We start from the raw sequence: 14,324 nt of genomic DNA, 5'->3' as shown, positions 1-14,324 counted from the left end.
GCTTCAGAAGCAGCTGGTGCACCAGTTTCAAAAAGCCCATTCAGACTAGGGCAGGAATTGTTTGGCAATAATACTCAAGGTCTGTTCAGTGTTGACAAACAAACCTATTAGTCATTGATGCTGGCAAGACCTCAGGAGGCAGGCATCTGCTATACCAGAAACCCACACCTATAAAGTGGCAGTGGAATTGCCTTTGTTTACATTCCAAATGTGCAACTCGCAAACCCTCTCAATTCTCATTTTGAAATGGAAACACCATATCCATAGGTTATACTGTAGAGATTAAATGAATGCCATTAACATCAGTCTTGATCTACAAATAATTACCATTTTGCACAAGGTCATTTACTGCATCACTGCTTACCACAATGAAAAGTGAACAAGACAAGCCTATTTGCACATTTCTGAATATGTACACAGAAAAGAAAAAAACCTACTAATGTCCATAGAGAAGGATAGGATGGGGTTGTTTTTGTGTGAAATTTTTGCCGTGAACAAAATAGGTTGATTTAGCCTTTAGAAAAGAGAAAAAAAAAATCTAAGGAAGAAAACAGTTAACCTTTAAATGCACATACAAACATTGTATTAAAAGCTTTTATTTTAATTTACTATACATATTTAAATTTCAGCAAGTTATTAGGAAGATGAGATACCCTCTGTTGGTTTAATTCGATCTTCAGTGACCTGTAAAAATATGAATTGCTTTACTTCTCCAATAAACACTTTTGTTTGACCCTTCACCCACCAGTTTTAAATCTATTCACAGTCCACCTTCCTTCACTATTACTATAAAAAATTCAATGGGAAGAGTAGAAAGATGTAAAAGCTAAATTACCAATACAAATTATCAAGCAAAGTACAGTTCCATTCAAAATATCCCAGTTTATCATTTTATTCTTCATCTATGAAATGGAAACATTGGTACAGGAGAAAAAGTACCTGGACTGTCACATGAAGTATTCTGAATTCATTTCATGGTGAGGTCTAACTGCATTCAGAATAGCACAGAGACCTCTCTCCCTGCTTCCCTCCCTCTCTTCCTTTCTGGTTTGTTTTTGAGAGGGCACAGGGACCAATGATCACCTGCTCCACACACACCAAAACTGAGGCTTCCAAAATTTCTTGCTGTCGATTCTGCACAAGGAGCAGGCACACTGCCCTGTGGGCACCACACCCAGCAGAAGCCCTTATTCCTATCTTCCTGTTTGTATTCCGTGAAAACGGTTCAGAAAAACTTCTAAAGAAGCACACAAACTTGAAGTTTCATGTGTACTCATCAGCGTGCTTGCCTACAAGCTTGCGTACAGTATTCATAGTCACGGAAAATAAGGAACAACAGGAAAAGCTCAAATGGTCAGGTAGGTCACAAAATATAATTACTCACTATTACTTGGGAAAACTAAATGCTAAAGGCACATTTAAACTCGGCTTTTTGGATATTTCACATTTAATGTCGAGTCAAATCAGCTTTAAAATGTATCGGACAGGGCTGGGGATATGGCCTAGTGGCAAAAGTGCTTGTCTCGTACACATGAAGCCCTGGGTTCAATTCCCCAGCACCACATATACAGTAAATGGCCAGAAGTGGCGCTGTGGCTCAAGTGTCAGAGTGCTAGCCTTGAGCGGGAAGAAGCCAGGGACAGTGCTCAGGCCCTGAGTCCAAGGCCCAGGACAGGCCCCAAAAAAAAAAAAAAAAATGTATCAGATAAATCTTTATTCCTTAAATATTTCTTAAATTTACAAAAACAAATTCTAAGACTTAATATTTAATCTCAATACAATTATTAAGAATAATTACTATCATATAGTAAGGTTCTCAATTCTTTTGAAGTTCTATAATATTATTTCAGTGTTACTAAAAAAATTCATGCAAGACATGCCAACTTACAGCTTTACTCTTGCCAACTACTACTGAAGTATATCATCACATTACTTTCAGTGTTTTTGCTATTTGTTATTTTTCCATCCTCCTTTTGGTTGCTATTTAATTTCAAAGTAAACTTTTTATAGAAAGAAACTTGAGCTACGTACAAAAGCTTATTACCATTTTCCAAGGGGTGACATTGTTAAAAAAAAAATGTACTCATTATCTATCTTATGAAATAGTACCCCTCTGTACAACACCTTAATAATAACAATATTTTTAAACACTTACCATTTTCCGAGATCTTTCCAATAACTTAGACCATATTGTAAACTGCACCTGAAAAGTAAACATTTCATATGAATGTCAAGGTGCTAGAGTTTATTCTTTAAATAACAAGGAGTCAAGACTGCAGGTGTGGCTCAAGTGACAGAGCACCAACCGTGAGCAAGAAAACCTGAATGAGTGCACAAGGCCCAGGGACTGGAATAAGTCACAAGCAATGACAAGTATAAGGCCAAAAGCGTTCTAGAATGGACTTAGTAATATGCCTCCAATATCACCTCACTGAAGCCTTCTTTCTGCTACTGTAGGTAATTAAAACTACTATCTCTTTCATTTTTTTAACAATTCTTCCTTTTATGAGTTAATTTTTATATCCTAGGAAAATCTAATTTTTTATGCATAAAAATTTACAAAATACTAGTACTCATAGCACACAATTTAAGGAAAAATAAAATCTGTGTCAAAACTATAAAAAAAAAAAATCAAGTCTAGAATCAAGCTATTCCAAAATGCAAGAGCTGGAAAGTAAAGAATTACTTACTCTTAAGTGGGTGGGTAAAGACAGTCCCTGGAACCTTCTGATAAGCGGTGACTGAGAATGCTGGAGATTGTGAACCGCAGACACCTCATACTGGAAACAAGTGCTTGTTCTTGGAATAAGAGGGCCCTCACTCACGTCAATGAAGTCGCCGATTCTGATTTGATTCATAAAGTTAAAAAAAAACCTCAGCTCAAATCATTGATTATTTAAAAAAGGAAATTTATTCATTCTCTTTGCTATTACATGGCTCTATATGGCAAACACAGTCACAATAGTAAATGAACATATGCGAAAACTGAACCTCATCACCTAAAACCTGGTAGTAACCCACTACAACAGAGCCTATAATGCAGCATGTGGGACAGACTGGGTCCAGAAACTGAGATATTTCTAGAGGAGAAAAAGTAAGTCCCAATCAAGAAAATGTGTTGAGAAGCAGATGCAGGCCACAAAGCCTGCAGTCCATTGTTCTGCGCTGTTCTGGGGCTTGCTGCCCAAGGACAACGCCAACTTAGCAGTGGACTGTTCTCATTCACGTAGGGAGCACATTCCATTTTAACTTGCTTACATGTAACTAAGTAATAACTACTTAGTACTCAGACTGTATGTGAACTATAAATACTGTTCAATTTAGAACAAATGAACATCTGCCTAAATTCAAAATTAACTTAGAAATAAAATTAACAATATTTTTTAATTCTGGGAATAAAAACAAACAATAAAATGAGGAACACAGATGTCCCTTAAAGATAATTTAAAGCTTCCACTTGCCATTTACTACAAAGCAATAGAAAATAAGGTAATAAAAATGGCAAAATGTGGTGCAAAATTCATCTATCTATTCATCCAACAAACAGCCAAGCGGCACTCAAGTGAGCACAGTAATCAGAATTCACCCATGTACTTGCCTGTGCAGCTTGACTATTCTCTCAGGGTTCTCAGATGCCTTCTCTTCTATGAAGTCTATTTTGTACCTGAAAGGCAGAGTAGAAAAAAAAAATCTTTATATACACAAAAACTGTTTGAAGACACCTTCTTTTCTCTTGCTCTTTGGCCATGGTTTACCTTGGAGCTTTCCATTCCTCACTTCCTCCTGTGTGTGTGTGTGTGTGTGTTGGTTCTGGGGCTTGAACTCAGGGCCTGGACACACTGTGCTTGAGCTTCTTTTGCTCAAGGCTAGCGCCACAGTTCCACTTCCAGCTTTTAGTGGTTAATTGCACATAAGACTCTCATGCACTTTCCTGACTGGGCTGACTTCAAACCACAATCCTCAGATCTCAGCCTCTTGAATAGCTAGGATTACAAGTGTGAACCACCAGCACCCAGGTCTTCATTTCTTTTCAATTAAGTGTTAATCCCACAATTCCACCAAACTGTTCTCAGGTATCTGTGTGGTGCCAACTTCTTTGGTTTGCATTTCCACACACCAGTTTACTTCCATTTCTCCTAGTGATCTTTCCACAGGCATATGGCAATCCCCACTGCTGGCTACCTTATCCCTTTCTATATTGTTTAAGGAGTCCATACTGGACCCTTTTTCATCTGGTATCTCCTCCCTAGGCTTAGGTCCTTTATCTACCAGTGTCCGCTTCCAACTATGCAGGGATGTCTTCCACATCTCTACCTCAAACAACCTATCACTCCTGTGCCCAAACAGAGATCTAAGGGACTTCTGGACACACACAAAGGGAAAAGTACTGAGGATTAACAAAACTTGTTAATTTAACAAGATTGTTAACCTTCAACAATTTGCAGGTATATATTTGGGCTTCAAGACATGGTATATGTTTGTTTATTAGTATGCATTTTTGTAGCACATTATTTCCTTTTTGAAGTTATCTGTAATTTTTCTATTACATTCTTATTAAACTGTGGTTTATGTTCTTACAACTAGTAGAAGAGGGTGAACTAGAAGTTTTATGAAGAAGAAATGGACACGAGAAGACCAAGACTTAAAATGCTGACAAAACCACTGAATGGATATTCCACAGGAAGAAGGCTAAGGCCTGAAAGCAGACAGCACGTGAGCACTTTACTTCACTGTCATCTCCTCCACAGTGGCTTTGATCTTACTCGCTTCACTCAGCGAGGGAGAGTGAGATGAAAAGGCTTTTAAAGGACACAAAATAACACAGATGCTTAACAAATGTTATCACCTTAGAGTAGAAGGAAAAAAGGGATTCATACCACTAGGTTGACATGAAGAGAAAAGGCTAGCTGAAGAGAGAGAAAAGAAATAAAAAAAATTATCAGAAGACACTGGGAACCTTTGTCTCAGTGGTCTGAACAATGAGACTAGTATAGAAAAAGGGTTCTCAGAGCAGAAAAGAAAATTATGTCATATGTGTATCACATATAAAAGTTCTTTAGGCAGAGGCAATATTGGAGTTTGAAATTAGGACCTCCTAGACGATCTTAAAGCTATGTTTCATTACCACACATAATGTGAGAGGTATACCCTTGGTTTAAATAAAGTCAGCACTTACTTGTTGTGTTGAAATATTTCTAATGCCACTTTTGCTTCAACTTCCAGAGTTTCAAATGGAAGATCTTTATATATTAAAGTATATGCATCTTTTGTGAAGGAATGAAGGTTCTCCTTAAAAATTGAAGTATGAGCGTTTATTAACAATTTAGTGAAAAGATTTTCTCCATAAGTCAGACAAGGTAAAATTATAATTTTAGTACTATGAATCTAACTAAAAGAAAAAGAAAATTCTTCAAGTTTTTAATTGGCAACAACTGAATTTTATGCCACATATATATACTCTCCCAACTCTACAAACTACATAACTAACTTACCCATAACTGTTATTCTGCACTAATAATAATTAAAGATAAGCCTACAGAGAAATTTTAATAAGCTTTTCATTCAAACTATTATACAGTCTTATAGATGTTTACCAAAACTAAATCCTAACAGCAAGACAGAAATGTGTTTGGAGGGCTGGGGATATGGCCTAGTGGCGAGAGAGCTTGCCTCGTATACATGAGGCCCTGGGTTCGATTCCCCAGCACGACATATACAGAAAACGGCCAGAAGTGGCGCTGTGGCTCAAGTGGCAGAGTGCTAGCCTTGAGCAAAAAGGAAGCCAGGGACAGTGCTCAGGCCCTGAGTCCAAGGCCCAGGACTGGCCAAAAAAAAAAAAAAAAAAGAAAGAAATGTGTTTGGAATCAGGCACTAGTGGCTTACGCCTGTAACCATAGCTTCTCAGGAGGCTTATATCTGAGGATCACAGTCTGAAGTCAGCTTGGGTAGTAAAGCCCATGAAACTCTTATCTCTAATTAACCACCAAAAAGCTAGAAGTGGAACTGTGGCTCAAATGGTAGTAGGCACACACATACATACACAAAAAAGTGTTTGTATTATAAATAAAACTAAGTTCATTAAATACATAGGAAAAAAGTTTTCATAATTCCTAATTTTACTAGATAGTACTTGTACAAAATACAATGTATGAAAAAAAGAAAAAATATAATGTATGTTCTAATGCTACAAATTTCTATTTAGTAAAAATGTTAATTTTATGCAAGTAAAATGGCTAGTACATTTTAACAATATTTAGCATATCAACATATTAACAATATTTATATTTTTAATAAAAACTTATAATGAAATTTTTATGCTACAAATCATTATTAATACAAAAAAGATCAAGCACTACCACGCAAATAACTTTATAACAAAACTCCACCTGGTACTTGGGGCTAAGGCAGGAGGACACACAGTTCAAGGCCAGCCTGGGCTACATAGCAAGACCATTTCATAAATAAATAAATTGATTGATTGATTGATTGATTGCCAGTCCTGGGGATTGGACTCAGGGCCTGAGCACTGTCCCTGGCTTCTTTTTGCTCAAGGCTAGCACTCTGCCAATTGAGCCACAGTGCCACTTCTAGCTGTTTTCTGTATACGTGGTGCTGGGGAATTGAACCCAGGGCTTCATGTATAGGAGGCAAGCACTCTTGCCACGAGGCCATATTCCCAGCCCCATTTTATAAATTTCTTATCAATAAATTTCCTATTAGACACCTTTACAGAAAGTAACTTTTATTCTTAGGAATAGCATAAAAATATCCACATTCCTTCTTTAATGTAACTATTCTGTTGATGTAACTCTCCTTAACTTTAAGACATCTATGTAACAGTATGACATCTACCTTCAGCTGGTATTTTTTTAAGTTTTATCTTTAAAAAAGTAGCACCAAGTTTCACAGATGAGTTAAGTTTTACTCTCATTAGTTCTTATTTAATTCCCACTACCATAAAATGATCATTTATATTTATATACATACGTATGTATATACTTGACTGGAGTGTTGTTAATCCTTATTCATACTGCCTTGTCATACATATGCTTAGAAGGCTAAGACACAGATAAGCAGATTCTGATTTTGTAAGAGTCCTTAGTATATAGTACTATTTAACAGTCCCAATATGAATCATTTCAACGCACACTTTAAAAGCACAAAGTAAAATTCCAAAAAACATACTTACTTTAGTTGGCATCCACTCATCCAGTTTCTTATCCAAAACTACATCATAGCAGAAGGCGCCAGCGATTACTGTAAACCCAACCAAAATAAAAGGCAAAGTCAAATCTCTTTAGGCAGAAGGCCACTAATTAGCCACAATTAAACATGTAACCAAAGTGGTGCTATGGCTCAAGTGGTAGAGTGCTAGCCTTGAGCTGAAGAGCTTAGAAACAGCACCCTGGCCCAGAGTTCAAGCCCCACAACTGATAAAATAATAATAACAATAATAATTCCTTTAAGACTCAAAAACAAGACAATAAACATGTAACCATAAAGTGAAAAGTGAGAACTCTCTATCAACTTTACGAACACTAAATCCACTGCCATTATCCTAATTGTATTTCATCTCTATCAATTTCCCTTGACACAAAATTAAACTTATCTTTTGCTAATTCAAAATCACCAATATTTTTAAAACATTCAAATAAGTAAATGAATGGCTATGTGGACATGCAATGTTGAATTTGGTTCATAATATCTTCTATATACCTTCTTTTATTACTGCCGCACTTAGAATCATTTCTTAGGCTTCTTTCAAATGTATCTATCTTTGTTTTATTTATTTATTTGTTGGTTGGTTGGTTGGTTATGGGACCTGAACTAGTTGCCTGAGTGCTATCCCTGAGCTCTTTTTTTGCTCAAGGCACTCTACCACTTTGAGCCATAGCACCACTCCTGTTTTTCTGGTGATTAATTGGAGATAAAAGTCTCACAGCTTTTCCTGCCCAGGCTAGTTTTGAATCATGATCCTGAGATCTCAGCCTCCTGAGTAGCTAAGATTTACAGATCTGAGCCACCAGAACCTGGCCAAATATTTTGAGATATATATATATATATATATATATATATATATATATATATATTCTTTTTTAAGAAATGACACATGTGGTTGTACTACACATAATGTTGAGAAAGGTCAGTATGGTATTATAGTATCCACCTCAGAAATGGGGCGTCCCTCTAAGAGTCAAGGTCATTTCCGGTGAAAGAGTATCATCAATGCACAGCTCTCAAAGTTTGTTTACACTCCTCACTGCTACTATATTAATTATGAATATAGTATAATAGGATGCATTGTTTTACGTACAAAATGAGGCATATGCATGATGGTTTACTCTATCAACTAGGAATAAACTCTGAGTATCACCAAAAATAGGGACCAAAGATATGCATAGATTACAAAACTACATAAATACAAATACATACCAGGAACTTCCGGAGCTTTGACCAAGCTGACCACATACTCATCTTTGAATGCCCTTTCTATTACACAGCCCATTATCATGGCACAAGAACGCCAATAGGCCTAGAATAAGAAATATACAATAAGATTCATTAAAATTGAGTAGTAGAATACCAAAACTGAAATATTAAGATTGAATATTAAATAAATAATATTACTAATAGTCACGTTTAGGCTAGAGAATATTTTTCAAATGCTGTCCATTCTCAACCATGAGAATGACAGCTACACTAGTTCATTCTAACAAATATTTCTTAAACATCTATATAGACAAGAACTAGATCGTATAGAAAAAGTGTCCCTATTTTCACAAAACTAAGAATCCCATGCATTCAGCAATCTCTGTTACAAGACAAAAATAAAACACTACAACTAGAGGCATTAGTCAACTCTTGGTAGGGCTTAGAGAATTCTGAAAAACAGAAACCAAGAAGGTCTGGCAGAGCAGAGAGCATTTATTAAACTGAACCACAGAACATGAACAGAATTTTTGTTTTTTTCCAGTCCTGGGGCTTGAACTCAGACCTGAGCACTGTCCCTGGCTTCTTTTTGCTCAAGACTAGTACTCTACCACTTGAGCCACAGCACCACTTCTGGCTTTATCTATTTATGTGGTGCTGAGGAATCAAACCCAGGGCTTCATGCATGCGAGACAAGCAAGCATTCTACCCCTAAGCCGTATCCCCAGCCCATGAACAGAATTTCAACAGGACAAGTAAATGATCAGCATTGAAAGAAAAGCATTCGCAAAAGCAAGGAAGATAATACAGCACAACCATTAGTGGCCAAGTCTGCTAGTGCAGCCAATTTAAAGAAGAGGTGAACAGATGCAGTGGGAGGTAAGGATGGAGGCCAATTACATAGGATCTTAAAAGTTACCCAAATACTGTCAGGTAAGCAAGTGCTTAAGGACTAAGTAACATGATCCTTACTTGAGTAACTTAATAAAACTTTTAACTAGGGATTGATAGAAAGACTCAAGTGGGGTAGAGTGCATGACTAGCAAGTACCAAGGCCTTGAGTTTAAACCTCAGCCCCAACAAAAACAAAACAAAAACTTTTCATCAGACTGTGAAAGAAGACTTCTAAGTACTAAAAAAAAAGAACAAAGAAAGACAGCGAGCTGGATGCCAGTGATCCATGCTACTTGGAAGGCTGAGATCTGGAGGCTAGAGTCCATCATCAAAATAACCAGCACACAGCAAGGCCAGAGGCATGGTTCAAGGGGTAAAACATCAACCTAACATGTGCATGAGCTCTGATTTCAAACCTTAATACCTCAGGAGAGCGAGCATAGTGGAAAGTGCAAGAGTCTTTTGGGTTTTGTTAAGCTACTCAATTCATCCAGAGAATTTGTTCACAGGATGAATCCACAAACATTAACTGAACAAAATGAAGTCACATACACATGTCAAAGACCTATGATATAGTTTTCTCAACACAAAATACAGAGATACAGGCATCACTAATACTTTTGAACTATTAAAAAAAATCTCATTTAGGGGCTGGGGATATGGCCTAGTGGCAAGAGTGCCTGCCTCATATACATGAGGCCCTGGGTTTGATTCCCCAGCACCACATATACAGAAAATGGCCAGAAGTGGCGCTGTGGCTCAAGTGGCAGAGTGCTAGCCTTGAGCAAAAAAGAAGCCAGGGACAGTGCTCAGGCCCTGAGTCCAAGCCCCAGGACTAGTCAAAAAAAAAAAAAAAAATCTCATTTAGCACTGTAAAACACCAGTATACCCTAAGACCTGAAGCACACTTTTATATCTTATATTCCACAAAAGGTTTAACTAAAAAGGAGGGGGGGATAAAAAACAACAACCTGGGAACCTGGGGTTGTTAGGGAGAGGGGTGATATAGAGATGGAAATACCTTATTCACTTCTTGAGGATCACGATCTTTGAAAGTAAGAAACTTAATTTCACAGGACTTGGTCAAAGGCTTATACATGTCCCAAGGTTGTCCATCCACAAGAGCCAGAATGGATTTACTGCAGTACCACTCACTTAAATCTAGGAATTCAAAACTGATTGATGATCTAAATCTAACAAAACCCAAAGGGAAAAGTTACATATTTAAGTGCTATATTATAAAACAAAACAATGGAAAGGCTGTGGATTGCTTTTGCAAAAGAAAGTACAATATATCTGTAATCAACTAAAAATTAATACATTAAGTAAATTAGCAAAATTACTCATATCAGTGAAGTCTAGTTTGAAATTAATTTGTCAATAAAATAATCTTCTAAGATCTGTACTTACATAAAAAATGTACTCATACATTATTATTTTGAGCCTTACTTTAAAACAAATGTTTACTTCTATGACATAGGTTCTTCCACGTTAGATTACTTTTTAAATTATGAATATAAATTCACACATGAACTAATCAGCCCTAGTCTGTTGTAAAACCCTAAAACTGTAATCCTGATTAAGTATTTTGAAAGTACACATATACAAAAGGAGTCTAGCTATAAGATCAAACTTATCCCCTACTACATGAGCCCCATAAAGGCAGGATCGTGTCATCCTCATCTATGCATAACCAGCACTGAGGCTAAACACTGTAGGTGCTGAATGAACGTTTTCTGAATGCCTACAGGTATGAATGACAAGAAGTCTTTGGAGGTTATGCTGAGGACATCTGTAGCTTCACTTCTACATAATGCCTTGTATAAAGTACCATAGGGCCCAAGGTTTGTCTCACTCTATAATCCTGCCACATGGGGGAGATTCAAGAAATATTTGAAAACCAAGTAAGAAAATAATCATCACAATGACTAATTCAAGTGCCAGGGAAAAGGAAGCTAGAGAGTGTACAATTCCTTAAGGCAGCTTAAGATGTTAGTAATGTTGTTAATTATTTAAGTGGAACCCCTCCTGGATTTTCTATAGGCCTAAACAATGCAGTTAACCATACTTATGTGTAACTATTTGGGGGAACATCTAAATTTAAACATTACCACTTTTATCACGGCTCCATCTCAATGTTTTTTATTAAAAAAAAATATTTAGAGACTTTTCTCTTGATTTCCTCATCAAACCATACCTGTGTTACAGTTGCCCTCTCTTTAGATAGAAACAAATATTTTTATCCCTGGCACACTCATTAATTGCACTTTTCCATTCACACACTTATATGGGCATATAAGTATAAGCAAAACTAAGAAAGAGGAAAATAGAAAAAAGGATTTAACAGACTACAATGACAGACAATGGAAAATTGGTTAAAAAAATAAAACGCAAGCCAGTCACCTGCAGCATGGCAGTCCTGATACCAAAGTCCTTTCATGACCTGCATGGTAGCTGCTCCCATGACATCAAATGGGAGAGATCGACCCATAACAATTCATTCAAGCCTGGCCTTCTGCCAGAAAAAAAGTTCAGTGCCTTAAACACAACCCAGGTTCAAACAAGCCCAAGGACAACAGGTGCAAGACAGTGACAATCTTGAAATACACTTAGTTCCATCCACAGCTAAACAGTGAGTCACAGTACAGTGTCATACAAAGGACAACTTCTGAGAAATTAAGGGAACTAGTTACAGCATTTTGTGTCCTCTCCTCCAGCTCTTCTACCGGGCAACTGGAAAATGCCCCAAACCGTATCCTGATGTTGTTACTTACGCATAGCACAATTGTAAGGAGTTGAAATATTTTTATTCATCACGAAGATAGTACCGGGGTCAGTTTTCCCAACATGTTTAACTTCAATCTTTTCAGTTCGAGGAGTTAATGATAACTGCCGGTTTTTCTCTTTATTAAACAGCTCATTCCGCATTTCTGTCAGTTCCGTAGGTGACAGCCGAGTAGCTGGCGAACTGGCTATAAACCCTGTAGGAAAGTTACATTTAAATACTCAAAGCAGTGGGTAAATTACTGCGGACACTTCCCCCATCCTACCACTCCCACCATTACTATAACTGAATTAGGACAATGAAATATAGAAGGCAACTAAACTATGAACGACATTTTTTAAGAAAATGTGCTCAAAGGCAAACTTAAACGACTTTCTATTAATAATTAAAACACCAAAGAAAGAAAACCGCTGCCACCCCAGATCCAGGCTTCTAGTGCAGCTCTATTCGTTCACATCACATCTGCCGCCCATCAATTTTCCTGTGGTAGTAATGCAATCGATGATTTGCCATAAAGGACGACGGTATCCAGGATGCAGAATCAAAAATAGGCTGGGAGCCAGGGGCTCACGCCTTTGATCCCAATCCTAAACTACTCCGGAGGCTGAAAATCTGAGGATCTCGTTAAGAAGTCGGCCAGGCAGCAAAGTCCGGAGGACCAGTGGATTCCTGAAATGGCGCTGTTTTAAGTGAGAGCACCAAGCCCTGAGCACCAGAGCTCAGGACCCTGGCCCTGAGTTCTAGGCGGTCACACACACACGCACACACACACGCACACATACACCACAGGCCCTGAGATCTAGTCAGAGGTCACACACACACACACACACACACCACTAGACTTAGCCAGAGCACTCTGTCACACACACACACACACACACACACCCCACAGGCCCTGAGATCTAGTCAGAGGTCACACACACACACACACACACACACACACCCCACAGGCCCTGAGATCTAGCCAAAGGTCTCACACACACACACACACACATCACTAGACTTAACCAGAGGTCTCTGTCACACCACCACCACCACCACCACCACCCCACACCACTAGGCCAGCGTCAACGGGAAGATGAGGAAAGCTGTGGTTTTCGACACACAGTAATCTAGAGCGGGAAATGCTATTACTCCCAACCCCAAACCAGGGGCTTTGGCAGAGCGGGTTTGAGTCTCTCCAGGGGAAAAGATCTGGTGACAATCAGACCCGCGGCCTCCACTCTTGGCCCACGGGCGGCGCCCCCGGCCCGGCAGCTTCTCCCCTCCCACCCACCCCAGCTTCCTCCCCACAGTCTGGGAAGCGGCGACCCCGCCGTGGGAGCGGAGACGCCTCCGCTCCGGTCCGCTCCGCCCGCAGGACGTCCGGGAACCCGCCTCACAGCCAGCCTGCCCCGACACCACTCCGCTCCGCTCCCCACCCCCGAGGCCCGGAGACTCACGGCAGCCGGCCGCGCCGCGGAGAGCGGCCCGCCACAGCCGCAGCGCCCGGCCGGTAGCACCCAGCGCCTCCATAGCGGCCCAGAGAAGCTCCGCGCGCCGGTCCCGTCAGCCCTCCGCCCCGCCGGATGCCCGGGGCGCACGGCAAAGGTTCCGCCGGTCACTTCCGTTCCGGTCCCAGCGGAAGGGCTGGGTGGGCGGTGCCCGAGGGGACTCTGCTAGGCCCTCCAGGTGGCACCCCTGGATCTGCCGCGGGGCAGGTGAAATTGCGTGGGTTTACGAAGAGTCTGCGGAGGAGGGAAAGCGTAGGACAAAGGCCGCCTGGGACGGGAGTTCTCTTCTCTACGGAACTGTGCCTGGAGCCCCAAATCGCCTGGGATGGATGAATGTCCGCATGCATGCAAGGGTGCTTGCAAAACTTCCCGTGGGGTGCATAAATCCTTGCCTCGTACCGGAATGTGATTGTTATTCGAAGTAAACAAAGCAGGCTGTGCTTATGCGAAGCTGATCGCAACTGTAGCTCGATTGACGCAGCTGAGCTTTGCAAATTTAAAAGCCCCGCGTGCGACCCCTCGCGTCTCGCCGCCCAGCTCCAGCCTTGCAATCGAACCCACCGCCACCAGGTGGAGGTGCCGGCCAAGGCACCGGCACGACCTCCTGGGCTCCACGGGTACCTTCACCTCTGCCTGGAGAAAGGAGGACGACCCACCCAATATTTTACCAGAGTTATCATATGAGATCCTAATGCGATACATACCGGGAGGGGTAATATTCG

General features: G+C 39.9%; 1 protein-coding gene and 1 non-coding gene across 2 annotated transcripts; both read right to left on the bottom strand.

The window, feature by feature from the left end:
- Positions 1-578: 578 nt before the first annotated feature.
- Positions 579-13,679, bottom strand: Mrpl39 (mitochondrial ribosomal protein L39). The gene is made up of 10 exons (XM_048346385.1): positions 13,552-13,679; positions 12,099-12,305; positions 10,346-10,485; positions 8,434-8,533; positions 7,190-7,257; positions 5,177-5,289; positions 3,599-3,664; positions 2,691-2,844; positions 2,156-2,203; positions 579-684 (listed from the first exon to the last, which is right to left on the bottom strand). The coding sequence occupies exons 1-10, from the start codon at positions 13,622-13,624 to the stop codon at positions 637-639; spliced, it is 1,017 nt and encodes a 338-aa protein (XP_048202342.1). The 5' UTR covers positions 13,625-13,679; the 3' UTR covers positions 579-636.
- Positions 1,060-1,192, bottom strand: LOC125352101. Its single transcript, XR_007211106.1, has one exon. It is a non-coding gene; the product is annotated as a U11 spliceosomal RNA (small nuclear RNA).
- Positions 13,680-14,324: the final 645 nt, after the last annotated feature.

Source organism: Perognathus longimembris, chromosome 5 (genome assembly GCF_023159225.1).
Source record: "Perognathus longimembris pacificus isolate PPM17 chromosome 5, ASM2315922v1, whole genome shotgun sequence".
Taxonomy (NCBI): domain Eukaryota; kingdom Metazoa; phylum Chordata; class Mammalia; order Rodentia; family Heteromyidae; genus Perognathus; species Perognathus longimembris.
The sequence above is the reverse complement of the archived record's forward strand: the minus strand, read 5'-3'. Positions and strand labels throughout refer to the sequence as shown.

Coding starts and splice junctions, on each gene's coding strand:
- Mrpl39 (XM_048346385.1), bottom strand. CDS start 13,624: ATGGAGGCGCTGGGTGCTACCGGCCGGGCGCTGCGGCTGTGGCGGGCC. Junction 10,486..12,098: donor TCCTTACAATTGTGCTATGC/GTAAGTAACAAC, acceptor TTGAATTCCTAG/ATTTAAGTGAGTGGTACTGC. Junction 5,290..7,189: donor ATGAGTGGATGCCAACTAAA/GTAAGTATGTTT, acceptor TCAATTTTTAAG/GAGAACCTTCATTCCTTCAC.